This window comes from Ictidomys tridecemlineatus, chromosome 1, assembly GCF_052094955.1.
Source record: "Ictidomys tridecemlineatus isolate mIctTri1 chromosome 1, mIctTri1.hap1, whole genome shotgun sequence".
Lineage (NCBI taxonomy): Eukaryota > Metazoa > Chordata > Mammalia > Rodentia > Sciuridae > Ictidomys > Ictidomys tridecemlineatus.
Window position 1 is genome coordinate 83,875,966 of NC_135477.1, and position 21,425 is coordinate 83,897,390.

General features: G+C 33.3%; 1 protein-coding gene and 1 pseudogene across 1 annotated transcript in view; one reads left to right on the plus strand and one right to left on the minus strand.

Annotated features, from left to right (window-relative positions):
* The window catches only part of Ankrd31 (ankyrin repeat domain 31), a 163,656-nt gene that overhangs the window by 35,357 nt on the left and 106,874 nt on the right, over nucleotides 1-21,425 (plus strand). Inside the window, exons 6-9 of the mRNA XM_040273425.2 lie at nucleotides 8,795-8,838; nucleotides 10,890-11,447; nucleotides 13,831-14,111; nucleotides 14,654-14,760. Coding sequence (XP_040129359.2) covers nucleotides 8,795-8,838; nucleotides 10,890-11,447; nucleotides 13,831-14,111; nucleotides 14,654-14,760 — 990 coding nt within the window. The remainder of the gene's footprint in view (nucleotides 1-8,794; nucleotides 8,839-10,889; nucleotides 11,448-13,830; nucleotides 14,112-14,653; nucleotides 14,761-21,425) is intronic.
* On the minus strand, nucleotides 2,143-4,007 carry LOC106144997 (large ribosomal subunit protein uL23 pseudogene; annotated as a pseudogene).

A 21,425-nucleotide genomic window follows, 5' to 3' on the forward strand; every position in this document is an offset into this window, starting at 1 on the left:
ATAACATCATTAATATCTACACTATGCTCTTCCTGACTGGCAGTTACACAGGCCAGTTTTACTTTGGTTTCAGCTATATTAGAGAATGGCTCTTTTTCTCTTTGAGGTGTCTCCTAGGAATTCCTCCAGAGTGAAATTATGTATGTTGTGTCACACTGTAGTAAATATTCATAATAGTTAGTGAAACCTTGTATTATAAGAAAAGGGCAGGAAGACATGATAAGAAATTGGAAAAGATAAATTTATAAAGCTCTGTATTCTGCTTTGCATTACCACTTCTCCTTATCACTAATTCTTTTTTTTTTCTTCTTTTTTTTTTTATTGGTTGTTCAAAACATTACAGAGCTCAAGACATATCATCTTTCATACAATCGACTCAATTGGGTTTTGAACTCCCCAAATACATAATACAGACTCACTTATCACTAATTCTTACATCACACTTCTAGTGCCTAATAATATTATCTGTTCTTTCTTTTAATGAGTATGTTTTGAACTTTCTGTGTGTCACGTGTATTGGTGGCACATGTGTATTGGTGGCACACTGTGTATTGGTAGCTATGGGTGTATGAATTCTAAATAAACTAGGGATCCTTAAAGGATCTGGATTTCAGGATTGGTCTGAAATGAATCATTGCTGAAAAGCAATGACTCTTTTAAGGATGTCTGGGGGTAGCACTAAAAGAATAAAGGCCTAGATCATTGCTTCCCCTGGCCTGATGTGAGAAATTCAGGAAAAAAACCCAATAATTTTAGTTCGTGGAAATGTTTGTGGACAGATTATATATTCACAGTAATACTAAAAAATGTTAATAATACATAAAAAGTTGTGTATAAAAGGTGACCATAGTAGGATTTATTAAAGTTTGAATGCCTTTTAAAAGTCAGGACCTGTTAATACAGTGCATTTTGTTTTATTTACAACATATATGTCTATTTGTCAACCACAGGGTTTTTCTGTTTATTCACTAGTAAGTAGGAAAAAAAAGAAAACATAACTATGAATAAGTTCTGTGGTCTTGGAGAAAGTAAGAATTGTACCAAGAAAGGGAAGGACCATGTGCATACAGAGCACCAGTAGTGACACATTAAAAAGTGTGGGAAGTGAGGTCTAAGCATGTCTTAAGATGACAAATAAGTAATACCCAATTAAAGAGAGTGTTTAGCAGGGACTAGATCCCACACCTTTTAGGAAATAAAAGCCATAAATATCCCTGCCTGTTGTTAGATGCTGATAAAAGGTATAAGTTTATAATAATACTAACAGAACAAGTCAATATTTAATAAATATTAGAACAGTGGCCAAATAAAACTTAAAAATGGCATTGTAAAAAAAAATAAACAAGAGAAAAACCTTTGTGAAGTTTAAGGTGTTATTTTATAAGTAAAGCTAGATAACTGGCTACTGAGGTTTGAATCCAACAAAAAAATCAGGTAAGCAAAGGACTTAAAATCAGCATACTACAGTAATGCAGCCACATCAATGTTTATAGCAGCTTAATTCACAATAGTTAAGCTGTGGAACCAACCTAGATGCCCTTCAACACATGAATGGATAAAGAAAATGTGGTATATATACACAGTGGAATATTACTCAAGAAGAAGAATGAGATTATGGTGTTTGGTAAATGGATAAAACTGGAGACTATCATGCTAAGTGAAATAATCCAATTCCCCCCAAACCAACGGCCAAATGTTCTCTTTAATATGTGAATGCTAACACACAGTGGGAGGTGGATTAGACAAAGGGGAATAAAGGGATGGGATGGGGAGACAGGAATAGGAAAGACAGTAGAATGAATTGGACATAACTTTCCTATGCTCATATATGAATGCACAACCAGTGAAACTTCACATCATGAACAACCTACAAGAATGGGATCCTAAATAAAATAATTTATACTCCATGTATGTATAGTATGTCAAAGTACACTGTCCTGTAATGTATATCTAAAACAAATAAAAAATATTTTTAAAAAATGAGGTATCAATAACCCAGATCCTGACACCTCAATTGATCCAAAAAATTATTTGGTTTTTATTTGATGCAATTTTTGTAACCCTGGGAAGGTAATTAATAACTTAATTATTTTTAATTTTTATTAAAAAGTATATATTTGGAATTAGCCATCTAGACTCAATTTAGATAGTCTTAATTTTGTTGACAATATCTGAAGTATCATAATCAGGAACAAGTGGAACATATGCCTTCTTCTCTTCATTAGGTCTGACCAGGGTATTGACCTTGGCCTCAACAATGTCCTAGAGCTTCTTCATAGCTGTTTGATCTGGTGCTTGTTGGTCTTGACATCTAGAATAGTGTCGTGGTGTTCTCTGTCTTCTTCAAGGCAGACTCAGTAGTTAGGGGGAACTTGATGATGGCATAGTGGTCAAGCTTGTTTCCTCTGAGGGTGCTATTTTGAGGATATTTGGGCTTCCTCTGGAGCTACACTGTCTTGCGCTACCAGAACATGGGTAACACTTGGATCTTTTTGTTTTTGTCAGTGGATGCCTTTCAGCATTACCTTTTAGACTTTGTTTTTGCTTTGGCTTCAGTTTTGGAAGAGGCAGGAGTTTTCTTCTTTACTTTCGGTGTGCTTTTAGTGAAAAAGTTCAAAATATAGTAATTTAAAATTTGGGGAGTAGGGGGATGTATTGAGGATGGAGCCCAGGGGTGTTTTACCACTGAGCTCCATCTCTAGCCCTTTTTATTTCTGATTTTGAGACAGGGCCTTGCTAAATTGCTGAGAGCTTCACTAAATTGCTGAGGATGGTCTTAAGCTTGGTGATTCTCCTGCCACAACCTCCTGAGTTCCTGGGATTACAGGCATGCATCACTATGCCTGGCCTTAAGGTTTTTTGTTTTTTTTTATTGGTTGTTCACAACATTACAAAGCTCTTGACATATCATATTTCATACATTAGATTGAAGTGGGTTATTACTTGCCAACATTTTCAAAGGGGAATATTTCTCATATAAAATTGGGGTTTAGACCTTTCAAAAAATCAGTAGATTTGGAAACATGGGGTCCATATTTCTTCAAGGTAACTACTGTGTGATGCTTCATGGGGGTTGTTTGCCCACATAGACTCCTTATCTAACACACCTGATTGTAGATAGAAATTTGAATTGCCAATCCTCTATGTTCCACATGTATTTGTTTCTTGGTGCTGGGGATGGAACCCAGGTCCTTGTGCATATGAGGCAAATGCTCCGGCTTGTGTTTGTTCAGTAAAAAGCGATATATGAATGGGGGATTAATTTAAATTGTCATTATGTGTATTGGAATGTCCAGTTTTCTTTTTAAAATTGTGATAGCCCAACTATTTGAGGGTTGGTAGATAATATCTCTCTTTCTCTCTCTCTCAATTTAAAAAAATAAAATGTTTGAATTATTCATAATGTAAAAAAAAAGTTCAAAATAATTGTTACTTTAATATTAAGTTACAGGCCTAAGAATAGAAATAAGAATGAATCAAACCAGGGTACTGTTATTTTAGAATTAGTTTAATAATAATAAATTTCATAACCATTGTACTTGTACTTTGCCTTTTACATTAAGTCTGCTGTTGTGAAAAGATTAATCCTGTTAAATTTGTAACTTAAGAGAATTAAAAGTTTATAATCAATGTCTAAATATTAAAGAAACAGTAATTTTCATGTTTTTGTGTCTTAGAGACTGAATTTTAATAAATCGATCATTAAATAAATATAAGAACAAATTATAATTGATGCTCCTCTCCAAATAAATAAGAACTTTAAGGTTTTTAAGTCAAAGTAATTTTTAAGATCAATATCTGATAGCTCAGTATTATAATTCAAATTATGGCAAACATACCCTTCAAATTTGGTGAAAACCTGTATAAATCCTTTTATAAGTTGTGTTTGATGGATAAACCAAAAGAATCATGTTTATAAAGCTGTAAAGTTACCATTTTAGAGATTGAGGTCCTTTTTGTAAGGTTGTCTTGTACAACGTGGACAGAGGTGTCATGGATGGTGTCATGCCATGTGCTTTCCCTTTTCTTCCTTGGTTTTTGGCCAGGATAACAGGTGTCAGCCATAGTTAAACAAAGATTGATTCACATTTTTTCTATACCTAATTCCAGTATTTATAGAAAACAAGTTTCCACTGTGTCCATTTTTCCTGCCAGTTTTGGCATTCTGAGAGCCATTAATTCCTGTGATGCTATTAGCATCTGTGCAGTGTCCTCAAAACCCTCATTTATCTTCTGAGCGACAAGTCTTACTATTTCTTAAAAGTACTTTGTGCACCATAGTGTTTGTTTCTGCCCTGAAGCTGTGTTGATTAGAAACCCATAGAATTGGTAGTTTCTTTCCCTTCTGGCACCTCATTGCCACTCTCTCTTGCTTTCACTCCTTTCAGAGTATTCAGAACATGAAAATAATTTTATAGTATCATCACAGATTAAATCTTGTGCAAATAAACTGTTAACTTATTAGCTTTTATACCTGATAGTGTTCTAATATAGTCCTATTCTTTTTCTCTCTCAGTTTAAAGGGTAGTTCTGAGCAAATTATGGAATAATCAAAATAAGCAGACTATCTTAAGTAAATATAATAGCATTAACATTATAATGCTTGTATATAAGTTAAAATCTATATGTAAGTTAAAATTTTTGCATAAATTGAAACTTCTCTGGCTGTTTTTATTGCTTTTGGTATTTTAGAATCATTTCTTATACATACTATTATATTTTGTTTATCAAGGGATAAGGATAGATAAGAATTCCAGAAGAATTTTTTAAAAAATTTTTAAGTTAAAAAGGAGAATTCCTATAACTAAGAATCCTGAAGTTATAGAATGTTTTCTGAATTTAGTATTAAGCAACGAAGATATCTTTCTGTCTTTTTTCTGGTGCTTCTTCTATGTATTGTTACTTCTCCTGGCAAGATTGATGGTCTTCAGTGACCTAAAATCCTTTGTCACATTTGAAACTGACTTGAATCCCCTTTCCTCAGCAATTTATTATATTTCTTGAGTCAGTCCCTTCAAATAGTGAAACAAATGCCACCAGTTGTAATTATATTCTAGAATATAAAGTTAACTTTGAGACAAAGCCCTGAGGCTTTTCACCAAGGTCTTTGATATTTTGTTCTTTGTTCCCATGCCTCGAAAAAATAATAAAAATGAAATCACTACTGGAGCTTTAACACCAAAAGGACTATCTTATTCAGCCTCTATTCCTTGCTGTGTCTATAAACAAATAAATTTTCCCTCTTTATAGAGGAGGGAATTCAGTATAAAAAATGACTCATTTCTGGGCTGAGGTTGTGGCTCAGCGGTAGAGCACTCGCCTAGCACGTGCCAGGCCCTGGGTTCTATCCTCAGCATCACATAAAAATAAATAAAATAAAGGAATTGTGTTGCAATACATCTAAAAAATAAATATTTTTTTTAAAAACGACTCATTTCTGAAAGTTATAGTCTATGGTGTAGTTTGAGATAAGCCCTGGGAAATGCTAGTCTTCCATTCCCCAGGAAGTAGAATACATGCCTTGTTGACTTTGACCTAGATATTCCTGGTCTGTGTCATATAACCCTCCTAAATAGTGCCATGTTGCACATCTGGCCTCTAAGACCTACATGTGGAATGATGAGTGCAGGACCGTATGGTTAAATGATTGATTTTTTTAGGGTCTGTACTTCAGGTCTTCTTATGAATGATCTATCTATGTGTCTGTCTACTTACCTAACTCATTTATTTGTTTATCCACCAATTCAACAAACAAACTTCTGGGTCAGGGGTGGCTAAGGCCAATTAGTACCCACTGAGAATATTTTAGCATCAGATTTTACTGAAATCTAATTAAAAATTTTTTTTTTAAATCTTGGTGGAGAAGATCAGTAGATTAGAGGAAAGAGAATGGGAAAGGGAAGAAAGAAAGAAAAGGGAGAGGACATGAACTGAAATTGAATTCCATCAATGTACAAATTTGTTGAGATGAACCCTACTACTGTGTATAACTATAACTATGATGCTCTAATGAAAATTTTTTAAATAAAAAAAACCTTAATGGAAACAGTAAAGAAAATATGAGAATTCCTTCTAAATGTTTATTTTTAATATAGTAATGAAATTTCTGTAAAATATTTTATTAATTTATCATATTTTTGAAACAGTAAATGTTAACATAAGAGAAATATTTTTTTTTCCTGTTCAGTGCTGTAGATCAACCCAGGGCCCCTCACATGCTAGGCAGATACTTAGCCACTGAACTATATTCCCAGCCCTTTTTAAAGTTTTATTTTGAGACACAGTGTCTCTAATTTGCTGAGGCTGGCCTCCAATTTATGATTCTCTTGCCTTAGCTGTCTGAGTAGTTTTAATTATAGGCATACACTACCATGTCTAGTTAAAAAAGATCATTTTGATGGTGACATCAAAGACAGTATAGGAAAAGATTTCTTTAAAGATTCTTTATAATTCAAAGGAGAAAGAGGGTGAAATCCTTTTTTCTGTTTTTGAATCCTGCTCAAGGACCTGAGAGTTTATTCAAACAAACCAACCAACAAACAAAATATAATCTTTTTTGCAAAGATAATTGCCAATTTTCCTCAAATGTTTCTTTTAACCAGGGGGATGGAGGAGTAGAGGGAACATGGAAAAAATATGTTTTATTGATATTAAAATTTTAAGCAACTAGAGATATAAAATTTCAAATAACTTAAGATATGGATAGTGAAACATGAGCATAAAGGATTTCAAAGTTAGAAAAATTATTCTTATTATTTTATTCACTTTATTCATTATCTATGAGGAAGTGGAATGCCATGATTTTTAAAATCCTAGTTGATTTTCATCATTAAAAGTAAAAACCATTTTTTTTGTTTTTAGTATGTACTGAGGGGTTTGACCTTCCAGCATCAACTGTGAGGAGCTTGAGGGTACAGAGAAACCCCTTGGGATATGGTTTCAGAGAACAGTGTCTGCTTTATCACACAGCAAAATAGCTTTTATACCGGGTATGTACCAATTTACATATAATAGTCATGATAGGCTAGGGGTAATAAAAACATATCATCTTACAGAAGTCAAGACACCAAAACCAGAAACTGGCATGTAAACTGACCCTACAACAACAAGGGGAATAACTTCTTGTCGAAGGAGCAAGGAAATTGCGCTCGCCAACATTCTAACAGCACTTTGTCCTAAAACAGCATTCTATGTTAGGACTTCCTTGATGCACAATGAGTAATATAAGCTGAAAAACCTGTCTTGTTTGAGAGGATATATTCTGAGGTTCAACAGATAAAACTTGCTTTTACAGTACCTATGTAGATATTGCCTAGTAAAAAGAAACTGAAAGAATGACTCAAACATGATTAATTTTAAATCCTTTGGCTATATACTAAGGAGAGGGATGACTGGGTCAAATGGTGGTTCTGTGACAGTTTTTCTAAGTAATTTTCATCCTGCTTTGCAGAGTAGTTGCATCAGTTTTCAGTCCTACCAGTAATGTAAGAGTGTACCTTTTTCCCCACATCCTCGCCAACATTTATTGTTACTTGTATTCTTGTGTACTGCCTCTCTGACTGTAATTTAATTTGTATTTCTCTAATTGCTAGAGATGTTGAACATTTTTTCATTTATTTGATGACATTCATATTTCTTTTTCTGTGAAACACAATGAATCCCACCATCATGTACATCCATAAGAATGAGATCCTAACTAAAATATATTCCATGCTTGTATAATTATATCAGAATGGATTCTGCCATCATAACTAAAAAGAACCAATACATTTAAAATATAATTTAATTCAATTACAAAAGATAGGATGATACTACACATACAGCTTTTTTTTTTTTTTTTTTGTACTGGGGATTGAACTCAGGGGCACTTGACCACTGAGCCACATCACCAGCTCTATTTTGTATTTTATTTAGAGACAAGGTCTCACTGAGTTGCTTAGTGCCTCACTATTCTGTGAGATTGGCTTTGAACTCGAAGTCCTCCTGCCTCAAGTAGCTGGGATTACGGGTGTGCACCACCAAGTCCAGCTTCATACAGCCTATTTTTTGGTGTATCTTATAACTTATTTACATACAGTAAGTATAGAATTACATAAAACACAATAAAACAAAAAAAATGCTTGAAATGTCGGTGAGTCCTAAATACCACCCAAGTATATTAGAATCCTTGAGTCTTAATAATAGATAGAAGGCAAAGGGAGTGCGGTATTAGGAGAAATATATATTTTTTTCTTATCCTTCTTAAATGAACTTGATATGAACTGCTATCAGCCAGCTGAGCTCAGAGGGGTCCGGGTGAGCACATGGAGTACAGCTGAAGTCACAGAGGCAAGGCAGCATCCTCTGAATCTTTAGAATGAGCTCTTGATTCCTTTTGGCCTTATAGGAAAGGTTCATGCCTAACTCCACATAGCATGATTCATTTAAATTCTGTGACTTATAATGGAGGAGATAATAATACTTAGAAAGTAGATAACTATTTTTCCTTGTGTATTTAGAAATACTTATAATAATTCAGCTAAAATAGAGAATTGGGTTGGGTTTTAGCAAACTAATTCTGAATGATTGTAGTTCTATTTGGCCCTGTTTAAAATATTTTTTCAGAAATGGAATAATTTTATCATTTCATTTCCAAAATGAAAATAATTTTATAATAATAAGATATTTATAAAATATTTGACAATGTCACTTTAATTGAGGGAGTTCAAGTTATGTGATTTTTAAAATGCTGAATGAGAGGGTATAGATTTAGTATTTTAATAAAACTGGAATTAAAGCATATGTTCTCTTCCAGAGCCTGAAGCTGAAAATACTGAAGTTCTGTCACACCTAGAAGAGGTTGGTTTGTATAACAGATTAGCTATGTAGATCATGGACTTAGATTTTTTAAAATTATGTTGATTAAACTATTAAGCTAATTTAGACCCTCTCCTAAGGCAGTAATATGACCAAACCATTTCAATATGTAGAAATTCATTCTTGTTCAAAAACCTCTTCTAGTATTTATTCTTCCTTATCTGTAATAAAATAGTGTTTTCTTGATCAATTTCTTAATTCATCTCAGCTGTATTTTATACAGTTCTTGCCAACAAGTTTTTTTCTCAAGTCAGGAGCCAGAAGACAGGAGAAAGAGCATAAATTTTGGAATCAGAACTAGGTTCTGAAGTCAGCTATGTTATTTATATCTTTAAAATATAGACAATATCTGTTTCTCAGTTATTGTAAGGACTGAAAGCAATAAGTTTATAACATATGGCACCTAATTAGTGCTGAATAAATATGTGTTCCTCCCTTCCTTCACTCCCTTACAAATCTTTGATTACTGGCTCAAGACCTTTATCCTCTGTGGATCTGTTTCAGATGACTCTGGTAATCTTGACCAAAGTAATTACTTTCTCTTTAGTGTTTATTTTTCACTGTCTGTAGTCAGTATTTCCTAATTACTTGCCCTCTGACATTAATAGATCTTCTGAGGAAAAAGAAAGATTCTTTTTGGACAAAACTATGAAGAACACAGTGTCCTAAAGTTTCCCCAGATATTTACAGTGCATATGCTCTGAAAAGTTCTGTAGTAAGGCAGCTGATTTAATTTTGTTTTGTCAAGTATTTTTCAAACAGTTATAAAATTCTACGCCTCCCTGGTGACTTTTTCTTGCAAGATACTAGACTCTGTAGGATTGTTTGTTATACCTAGTGCCTTATATTTAGTAGACATAAGGACTTCAAATAGGAGGGAGGCCTTAATAAGATACCGATTAAAGAATGGGTAGGATCTAGTTCTTGATTCATTTTTAAATTTCTTTAGCTTTCCCAGCAAATTGTAGTTAGTATTACTAATAAATAAATATATCTTCTTAATCTCTGTATGCTGTATTCATAGAAGATAAATGGTGCCAGATAGAAAAAGATCAGTGGAAGAACAAAATTTTTTTATTTATAATTTTTTTTATTTATAAACATGTTATAAATATTAGAAGGCTAAAAAAAATAATAGTGCATTCTGTGAAAGAGGTGGTAGATTTGATTTTTGGAAACAGCCAAAGTCATTGAAACCCATTCTGTTATTTAAGGTCAAGCAAATTACTAGTTTTTGTTGCTGGAAAAAAATTCAATACCTTTAAAGTATGTTATATTCTTGAATGATTTTATCAACTGATTTTGAAATCAGTTTTTCAGGAGAGATTATAATAATATTTTGAACTTTATAAACATAGTGAGAATAGGTACAATATATTTATTAAGGTAATATCTTGGAAAAGTAATGGTTACTTGAAATGTAAGTGTTGTATATTTTCTTTAAAATATCACAACCCAGATCCATTAACTTATAACCAGGGCTTATAATACTTTCACAGATTGCACCCTCAATTCTCCTATTTTCCCCTCGGATTTCCTGTCCTTCAGTCTTTTCACTTCTTAATTGTATATTAATACAAAGATAGGGACTAAAAATAAGGTGAATGACATAATTTTATTCCTAGTTAATAATTTTTATACAACTAAATACAAGCTTTGGTAAGAAATAATTTTGTAATTAACTGCTATGAAGTTTTGAGATGACCTGTTACTTTAACTGTTACATCTGTGTCTTCTATTAGCACAGATAATTTAAACTTAATTAAATTGATCATTTTCCATCTGTAACTATGGTCCAGCCAGAGTTACACTGGGTCCATTATTAAGTGATTAATTATGTATTCAGTCTTAGTAATTTGGTATAAGAAAGTAGTAAGGAATATTCTTTTTACTTAAGGATGAGGAGGACAGTTGATAAAACTGCTTTTTGAGGGTAACTTACAAACAAAATAAATTACAAAACTATCAATTTTAAATTTCAAATGTTTTCTTGTATATGCTGTAATGATGGAATTTCTTTTTGGAATATACAGGAACTAAGTGAAAACAGAGATTCCCCTGAAATTAGCCTTCTTGCAGGTACTGCTATTACAGTATCTGGAAGGCTTGCTGTAAAGGAGAAATCATTAACAGAGCAAGAGAAGATCTTAGCAGTACCACATGCATTTTCTGAACCTGGGGAGGAAGTTTCAATGACTATGACTTCTAAAGAAACCAAGGATGAAGAAAGCTCCCTTGAAACTTTTGTGTCTGCCTTAGAAAGATTGCTAACATCACCAGACAGCACCCAGGAGGAAAGACTGTTAGAAATAATGAATGATTTTGATCCCGGAGAATTGATTAACTCCCAAAGTTCTATAGAAATACCTTTGAATGCTTCATTAGCTTATAGCAGAGATTTTCTAGAAAACACAAAGGATGATACATTACCTGCAGAGTTATTGGCCGCCCTGAACACATTGTCAGAAACCAAGCTGGGACCCATCTGTCACAGAACAGAGGAAGGCAGCAATCTTAGTGATGAAAATGGATGTTTAGAAGTAGAGCCTGTTATGTCCCAAACTGATGAAGATGGTACACAAATAGCAGAGGTGAATTTTAAATCTCTTCATTCTACTCTATCATTAGAGCAAAGTTCCAACTTAGCTGGGCTGCGGGACAATGGTCTAGCAGTGGAACAAGTAGGTGCAAGTATGAGTTGATGATTTTGCCTTTTTATATTGTTGACATTTAACAAGTAAATCTACATTGTATTAAATTCAAATCTTCTACCCAAATATCAACATCTTAGAAGATATTTTCTAATTTCGAGGCATATAGTGATCTTTTTAAAAGTTCTTGCATACAGTTTTCAAGGGGTTAGGAAGCTAAAATAGATTTTTCCCCAATAGACCTGAGAAGGCTTATCATTAATTTTCTTGTGTATATAGGAAAGAAAGGTTCTTTAACAGAAATTTCTCTGTTAGCTCAGAAAATCATTATGTTTACCTGGATTCAGAGTAGAGACAAGATACCTCACATTAATTTATAGAATGTATGTAGTTGGGCTGCCAGGTGAGGGGGAAAAATGCCCAGTTTTAGCAGAACTTTGCCTTCTGTGTCTGAGAATACTACCAGAATTCCAGCAATGTTATATGTAGAGGCCCTACTACATTCCAAGTTTCTTTTTCATGTTGGCAATTTGAATCTTCATTTTTGAAAGAAATCAAACATTACAGCATTAAATAATAATATAGAAACAAAAAGTGCTCCTTTGCCTCAATTCCACTCTAGAGTTTTCACTCTTTTTTAAAATTTTCGTACCAGGAGATTGAACCCAGGGGGTTGCTTAACCACTGAGCCACATCCCCAGCCTCCCCCCCCCTTTTTTTATTTTGAGTTGCTTAGGGTCTCACTAAATTGCTGAGGCTGGCTTTGAACTTGGCAATCCTTCTGCCTTAGCCTCCTGAACTAATAGGATTGCAGGCATGCACCACTACGAGTTTTCACTCTTAGCAGTTTGGTACATCTATGTCTAATTATTGCTATTATAGTCTATTTAAGTTTATTTTACTCACATGGGATTTTATACAGAATGCTTTACAACTTATTTTTGAAATTTAATAATACATCTTGGTTATATTTTCCAGTGTCAGGAAATATAATACTACTTAAATATTTTAACTTGCTAAATGGTCTTACAATATATGAGTATATTGTAATTTATTTAAACAATTCATTAATGGTGGTCATCTGGATTCTCTTTGTCTTTTAACTATTACCAAAATGCTCCTATGAATATCCTTGGTAAGATTTAGATAACAATGCTGAGCTCATGTTGCAACATATATGCCTAGAATAATACTACATGGGGTTCTGATTATCCTATCCCAAAACAGATATAATAGGACTAAGAGAGAGACAGAGAAAAGGACAAACACTGATTATGGAGATAGGGGATAAAAATTAAACATTGTAGTGCTCTAATCTGAAAAGAAGGAATATGAGTAAAATGTATGGGAAATTATGATAGGTACTCATAAAGGGAGCACAAACTTGGCAAGTCCTCAAAATAAAAGAAAAAAACTTTTAAAGGTAGAAAAGAGATGTGCTTAGAACAGAACAGATCAAGTTAAATACTCTAATTCAGGTGTGATAAAAATATGGAAATTTTTATCTTGAACCTTTACAAACTGGATATATAAATAAGCTAAAGGTTTAGATGATATGTGTAAAATAAAGATCTTCATGGAAATTAAATTTATAATGGATTATTAAGGAAAACTAGAGCAATTCAGGTTATACTGTGACCTTTTTAAAATCAGTGTAAATAAGGTTATATACTATCTTGTCCCACAAGTTTTAATGTCCCTTATTGTTGCTGCTAAATAACAAAATACTAGGCTAAGTAGACCACTGATCTGGCCTAGTATGGCTTTTTTTTTTCTTTTCCTTTTGTATAAGATACTGAACCCAAGAGCACTTAACCATTGACCCACATCCTCAGCCATTTTTATTTTTTGAGACAGGGTTTCTCTCGCTGAGTTACTTAGAGCCTTGCTAAATTGCTGGTTTTGATCCTGTGATCCTCTGCTTCAGCCTCCCAAACCACTGGAATTATAGATGTGTAACATCATGTCCAACTCTAGTATGGCATTTCTAATGTTTTTATGGGTTTTGACATTTTTATTACTTCCTATAAAACTGAAGCACCAAGAATAGTCTTAGGTTTTTCCCTTAAATTTTACAGATGAGTATTGAATAAATCATTTTTACTAAATTATGTTCTTCTTATCTTAAGTTTTTAAGTTTATATTATCTTTTATTACATTAATTATTATTAAAATAATTTAGTTGACATGCCTGTGAATTCTTGCACTTTCATCTTTTAAGAGGAATATAAATTTTATCCAAGAACAAGATCAAACTTAATTTCTCCTAATGTTAATATTTTTCAGTATTATAATTATTTATGGATGTATTACATCTTTACAGACTGTCGAAGACCTAAGTTCATTTGAGTTACCAACTTTGCCTCATCAAAATGTCCCCTCTTGTGAGCCACTAAATAATAAAGGGAATTCAAATTCTATGGAAAATGCCTCTGACCAGGAAACTCCACGTATATTAAGAAGATCATCTAGACTAGAAAAACTGAAAGTAAGCCGAGATGCAAACAGTACAAATGACATATGTAAGATTACAGAAGAGATTTTACCAAAAATACCTAGCTGTGAGGATCAAATAAATAATAAATCTTCAACTAACAATTTCAGGTATGCTATTAAATTGAATCTTTGTTCCCAGTTATGTTATGAACCTAATAAATAATTACATGCTTGAGAATGTTAGGGTCAGTGTAAAGTTACCCCTAAGTAAAGAGCTTTATTATTTTTTATGTTGCTGCTTTTTTTATTTTGCTGTTTTTGATCAGTGCCATTCCATTAAGCAAATCCTTATTTCTTGAAAACACCTGCCTTTTTTTCCCTAAAGGGGAAATAGAGTGGATACTGGCATCCTGATTTGGGAAGTGATATATAGGAGACTCAGTGTACTCAAATTTATAGGAGACTACACCTAGAGGAGAGAAACACAAAGAGAACTATAATCTATGAAGACTGGCAATATGGCATGTCTGTCACAGAATCATCTGTAGTTAACTCAGGAGCCATCTGTATATTTAATACTGCCTTGCTACTTAAGAACAGCTCAGTAAAATATCTTTGAGTTTTAAAATTGTAGTCAAAATTTGGTATGATTTTTCATGAATGCCTGTAGAAAAATTATGGTAATTTAAAAAATACCTTTATTTTTCAAGAATGCAAGATCCTGTTTTAATGATTGAAGGTAAAGGGAAGAGAATCCATTCATCCAGACTCAAGAGTAAACAGATCAGGAAAAATAAACGACTTTCAATAAAAAATGGTAAGGCATATTTTGGATATTTCTCCATTTCTTTAAGTCACATAGGAACAATTATGGTAGAAAAGATTAAAAGATTATCTATCTCAACTTTCTCATTTTATTGATGAGGAAACTGAACTTCAGAGATGGTAAGGTTTTTCCAGCATCACACATTACTGGGATTTGATCGTAAACTTCTGGCTCATAGGCTGGTATTTTTTTCTATATTTCTGTTTTGGAGAGGGTAAATACAGAAGTCTTTTCAAATTTCGGTATTTGACCAGCCTAACACGACTGTGAGAATTTATACCAAGAGTAGTGGAGAAAAGAACAAAGCCAGATTGTTATTGTTCTTATCTCTTATCTATGTCCCTGTATAACCCAAATGATTGAACTGAGAAAACCTCTCAAATATAATAAGAGAATCTAGAAACATTGGTTAAAATATAATAGTGGAAAATTGGCAAAATTGGAATATGGACTGCAGATTGTATCAGTGTTAAATTTCCTGAATTTGATAGTAATACTGGGTTATATAAAAGAATATCCTGTTCTTAGAAAATAAACACTTAAATATTAATGGTAAAGGATATGGTATATAAAAGGTACTCATTTTATTTTTTATGTGTGTATATGTATAAATGAAGAGGGAAGTAGACTGTTTAAAGTTGTGGCAAAATGTTGACAATGAATGAATTCTTTGCTCTTCTTTTTTTTTTTCTTTTTTCAGTACTAAGGGTTAAATCCAAGGCCTTGCATACATACTAGGCAGGTGCTCTACCATTAACCTATATCCCCAACCCTTTGTTTGTTTTTATAACTTTCCTATAAGCCTGAAATTATTCAAAATAAAAATTCAATAAACCAAAGAAGATAAAATTAATATATTTTATATAATTATTAACTAGAAATACAAGATAATATCCAATTTATAATTGTTACAAAAGACAGACAATACCTGCTTATATCAGTGTTAAGAAATATGATAAATACCTGTAAGAAGAGAGCTTACAAATTCTGCTGAGGTACATTAAAATAAAAAGACTCAAATAAATGGAAAGAAGAACTTTGCTCTTGACTAAAAAGATCACGTGTTACAAGAAACTTACTTCTCTCTTAATTACTTAATAAATACAAGAGATTTCTATCAAAAATAGATTTTTGTTTATTTGTTCATTGTTTTATTGTTTAGGTGTTGTTTTCTTTTAACAGAGCTGGAGGATAGCTATGGCAATGTTATAAAATGATACTAAATTTCAGCTGGAAAAGTAATTATGAAAAACTAGATAAGAAAATTCTGAAAAAAGAAAAGGGAAGGTAGAGTGGCAGGACCCTGTTCTATATAATATCAAAGCATATTAGAGGAGACAGGAAGATGGTGGAAGTGAACTAGATAGTAAGTACCCATCTCTTTACAACATGGAAGGAAAGTAGTCAAGGAAAAGCAGAATTGAGAGGTGGATGACAAAATAAATGTTCTAAGACTCAGTATTACAAAGTGTGAGATCTGGAAAGACTGGAAGATAGATTACCAGAGTAGAAAACAAGCTCAGAGTCCCCTAATCCTGAACTTGAACCTGGGGTTAGGAAGGGGGGAGGGGCAACAGAGAGAGAAAATGGTGGGGGAGCCAAAAAATCTCTTATTAAGCTCACCTACTTAAAAGGAAAAACACAAGTGTAACAGATGGATCCTTAAAACAGAGTAAACAACTTAAACAAATTTATGAAAAGAAAATTGAGCTAGGGGTCTGCAGTCATCTCTGGAGCCTTCAGCAGACCAGTCACCTCCTTAAATCAGCACAACATCTTCCCATGCCCAGACAGCTGCAAATTAAACCAAAGGAAAGTCCTTTGCAGTGGGATCTCTTAAGAATCTGGCCGGAAAGAACTTCTAGAAGGACCACTACTGCCCCAAAATCAATGAAATCCCCTCTTTTACTCCCTTATCTCAAACAAGGAGAATGAGCTACTGGGAACTATACCAAGAAATTGCACCTAACTCTGCTCAGCCTCTGGGACCCAGGCAAGGTCTCAGAAAGCTCTGTGCAGCGTCCACTCACTCAATTCAGACAGGGACAGCAATGAAGCAGCTGTGGCCCTGAACAGAGGAAAGCAGATTCACCAAATCCAGACCACTGACATTGGGGAAAGGCACCCTGGGAAACCTACGGTTGTTCCCTGGGATTGCAGGGCCATACCAGAGGGAAACTGCCCAGTGGAAAATTACCAGAATCTATGCAACAGGAAGGGGTTGATCCCAGCCTTAACTGGTGCACAACCTGACCTGTGGTCACACTTGGCAAGTGACAGGGCATTGTTTGAATACTTGTAGGACATTGCATCAGACTTAGTAAACAGAGGGAATCAATGCCCACCATTCACAACCAGGGGCAGTGGAGACTATGGTCCAGGTGAGCCACCAGAAACCTACAGTACCTCAGAGAGCAGCTTGATCAGGGGAATACTTCTGTACCACAGAACACCCATGGAAAACCCATAGCCAGAGTTCCTGAATTCACAGACAGGCATGGGGATTTTCACCACTTTGAAAAGAATCTGGTAGACGGGAGCAGCTACACAGTGACCCATAGCAATCACAGGGACACTCCAAAGCCTGCATCTTGTATTACTGTACACAATAGAAACAGCCAACTCACAGTACTAACTGGTCACCTGTAGGCCCTTGAGCTGATAAACCAGAAGTTGCTAGTAGGAGGTTCATAGCAACTAGGGAATTGGCTCCTGTGAAAGACTGATGGACATCTGCTAAATGTCTAAACCCTAATGAAATCCAAACCAAAATTTAATAAAATTTTTCCTTGCCTTGATATGGTCTACTATAAACAACTCTAATGTCTACTTGATTTATAAATAACTTTTTAATTTTTAATCCAATTGCCAACATTGTACCTTCAACCTGTTTGAATATTTTTCATGTAATGTTTTTTAGCATTAATTAGAATCAATCTTCTTAACTTTGTTTTCCTAACTCTAGTTTATACTTGTTCTTCTTACCCCCTGCCCATCTTCTTGCATAATCAGATACTATCTCAAATACTAATCATTAATCTATTTCTCCTTTCTACCTTGGTGTAATTATTCTTTATAACTTTTCTCTCTCTTGTCTTTCTCTCTTCTTTTTGCCCTATCTTTCTTCTGACCCTACTTTAGTTCACATTTAAGGTTATAGTGAGTTTACTAAATTTAATAACTAATTTTTGATGTATTATAGAACTTTATTATAGTTTTATACTTGAATTTGAGGAACCATGGAGAACAATTGCAACAAATTTTTGTTTCTTATAAGGTTGAATAGAAAGAAGCTTGGCTATGAAGTGATTATAGTAAATACGGCTCAGTGACATATTTAAAAAATATATTTTTAGTTGTACTTAGACATAATGACTTTATTTTACTTATTTTTTATGTGGTGCTGAGAATCAAACTCAGTATCTCACACCTGCTAGGCAAGTGCTCTACCACTGAGCCACAACCCTAGCCCTCAGTGACCTCTTAAAGCTGTGCTGATATTGGGATTATCAGAGGTTACACATTGACTTAAAATCTTATTATCTAGATATTCACTCAACCCAGGGCTCTTAAGAGAAAGAAGCTCACAAAATAGTCTTTCACTTAAAAGAAGTGAGAACTATACCGATATAAACAATATGAAAAAGCAAGAGAACAAACCATCGTAAACAGCTTATAATGCTTCAACAACAGACTTCATCGACACTATAGTAGAGAAAATGTCAAAGAAAGAATTTAAAAAGTTCATAGTTGGTATGTTCTATGAGCTAAAAGAAGAAGTAAGAAGTAAAATCAAAGAGAAAACACAGTAAGTGAAAGATCACTTCAATAAAAGATTCTGAAAAAGAACCAAATGGGATCCTCAAAATTAAGAATTCAGTAAATCCAATTAAAACTTCAATGGAAAGCATTGCCAACAGATTGGATCACTTTGAAGATAGATTTTTCAGGACTTAAAGACAAAGCATATAATCTTGAAAATAAAGTTGACCATAAAGAAAAGATGTTTTCATTGTAGAGGTAGGTCTTTTACCTCTTTTGTTAGATTGATTCCAGGTATTTTCTTTTATTTTTTGAGGCAATTGTGAATGGAGTAGTTTTTCCTAATTTCTCTTTCAGTGGATTCTTCGTTGATATATAGGAATATGTTTGATTTATGGGTGTTGAATACTTTGCTGAATCCATTTTATTAGTTCTAGATGTTTTCTGGTGGAATTTTTTGGGCCTTCTATGTATATAGAATCATATTGCTGTCAATTAGTGCTAATTTGAGTTCTTCTTTTCCTATCTGTATCGCTTTAATTTTTTATCTAATTACTCTGGCTAGAGTTTCAAGAACTATGTTAAATAGAAGTGGTGAAAGAGGGCATCACTGTCTTGTTCCAGTTTTTAAGAAAATGCTTTCAATTTTTCTCCATTTAAAATGATGCTGGCCTTGGGTTTAGCATATAAATCTTTTACAGTGTTGAGGTATGTTATTACTATCTCTAGTTTTTATAGTGTTTTGAACATGAAGGTGTGCTGTACCTTATCAAATGCTTTTTCTGCATCAATTGAGATGATCATATCATTCTTTTTTTAAGTCTACTAATATGATGTATTTATTATGTTTATTGATTTCTGTATGTTGAACCAACCCTGTATCCCTGAGATAAATCCCACTTGATTGTGGTGCACTATCTTTTTAATATGTTTTTGTATGCCATTTGCCAGAATTTTATTGAAAATTTTTGCATCTATGTTCATCAGGTATATTGGTCTGAAGTTTTCTTTTCTTGACGGATCTTTGTCTGGTTTGGATATCAGGGTGATATTAGCCTCATAGAATGAGCTTGGAAGAGTTCCCTCTTTTTCTATTTCATGGAATACTTTGAAGAATATTGGTGTTAATTATTTTTTGAAAGTCTTATCGAATTTGGCTGAGAATCCATCTGGTTCTGGGCTTTTCTTGGTTGGTTTTGATTGCATTTTCTATTTCATTACTTGAAAATGATCTATTTAAATCATGTATGACCTCCTCATTTAGTTTGGGTAGGTCATATGTCTCTAGAAATTTGTCAGTCTTCAATGTTTTCTATTTTATTAGAGTATAAATTTTCCAAATAGTTTCTGATTATCTTCTGTATTTCAGACGTGTCCATTGTGATATTTCCTTCTTCATCTTGTATTTTAGTAATTTGAGTTTTCTCTCTTTTTCTCTTCGTTACCATGGCCAGGGGTTTATCTATTTTATTTATTTTTTTAAAGAATCAGCTTTTTTGTTTTGTCAATTTTTTCAGTTATTTCTTTTGTTTCAATTTCATTGACTTCAGCTCTGATTTTAATTATTTCCCGTCTGCTACTGCTTTTGGTGTTGATTTGTTCTTCTTTTTCTAGTGCATGGAGTGTAGTGGTAGGTCATTTATTTGTTGACTTTTTATTCTTTTAATGAATACACTCAGTGAAATAAACTTTACTCTTACTACTGCCTTCATAGTGTCTCAGAGATTTTTGATATGTTGTATCAGTGTTCTCTTTTACTTCCAAGAATTTTTTTATTTCATCCTTGATTTCTTCTACTATCCATTCATCATTCAATTGTGTATTATTTAGTCTCCATTTGTTACAGTAGCTTCTATTTTTATTTTATCATTTATTTCTAATTTCATTTCATTGTGGTCTGGTAGAATGCAGGATATTATCTCTGCTTTTTTGTATTTGCTAAGAATTGCTTTGTGTCATAAGATATTGTCTATTTTAGAGAAGGAGCCATATGCTGCTGAGAAGAAAGTATAATTTGCTCATTGACAGATGAAATATTCTATATATGTCTGTTAAGTCTAAATTATTGATTGTATTGTTTAGTTCTATAGTTTCCTTATTTAGTTTTTGTTTGGAAGATCTGTCCAGTAGTGAGAGAGGTGTGTTAAAGTCACCCAGTATTATTGTATTGTGTTCTATCTGATGCTTGAAATTGAGAAGGGTTTGTTTGGTGTACATAGATGCTCCATTGTTTGGGGCATAAAAATTTATAATTGTTATGTTCTGCTTATATATACTTCTCTTAAGAAGTATGAATGTCCTTCTTTGAATATTCTGACTAACTTTGGTTTGAAGTCTACTTTATCTGAAATGAGAATAGAAATCCCTGCTTGTTTATGCAATCCATATGAGTGAATCCATATGAAGTTTTTTCCTATTCTTTCAACTCAGCCTGTGGAAGTCTTTGCCCTTGAAGTGAAGTCTCTTGAAGACAGCATATTGTTGGGTCTTGCTTTTTAATTCAATCTGCCAATCAGTTTAAATCTAACAGTTTAGGCTATTAACATGCAAGGTTATCATTGAGCATGATGTGTATTCCCTGTCATTTTGATTTATTTCTGTTTTTTGATTCGTCTTAGTTTCTCATTTGGTTGATTGTCACTTTAGTGTAGCTCCTCCCTTTGCTGGTTTTCACTTTATCCTCATGGAAAATTTTGTTGAGAATGCTCTGTAGTGTAGGCTTTCTAGTTGTGAATTCTTTTAATTTTTGTTTATCATGAAATGTTTCAATTTCATTTTCAAATCTGAAACTTAATTTTGCTGTATATAAAATTCTTGGTTGGCAAACTACAGAACTCTAAAGAAAGAAATTGAAGAAAACCTCAGAAGATGGAAAGATCTCCCTGGATAGGCAA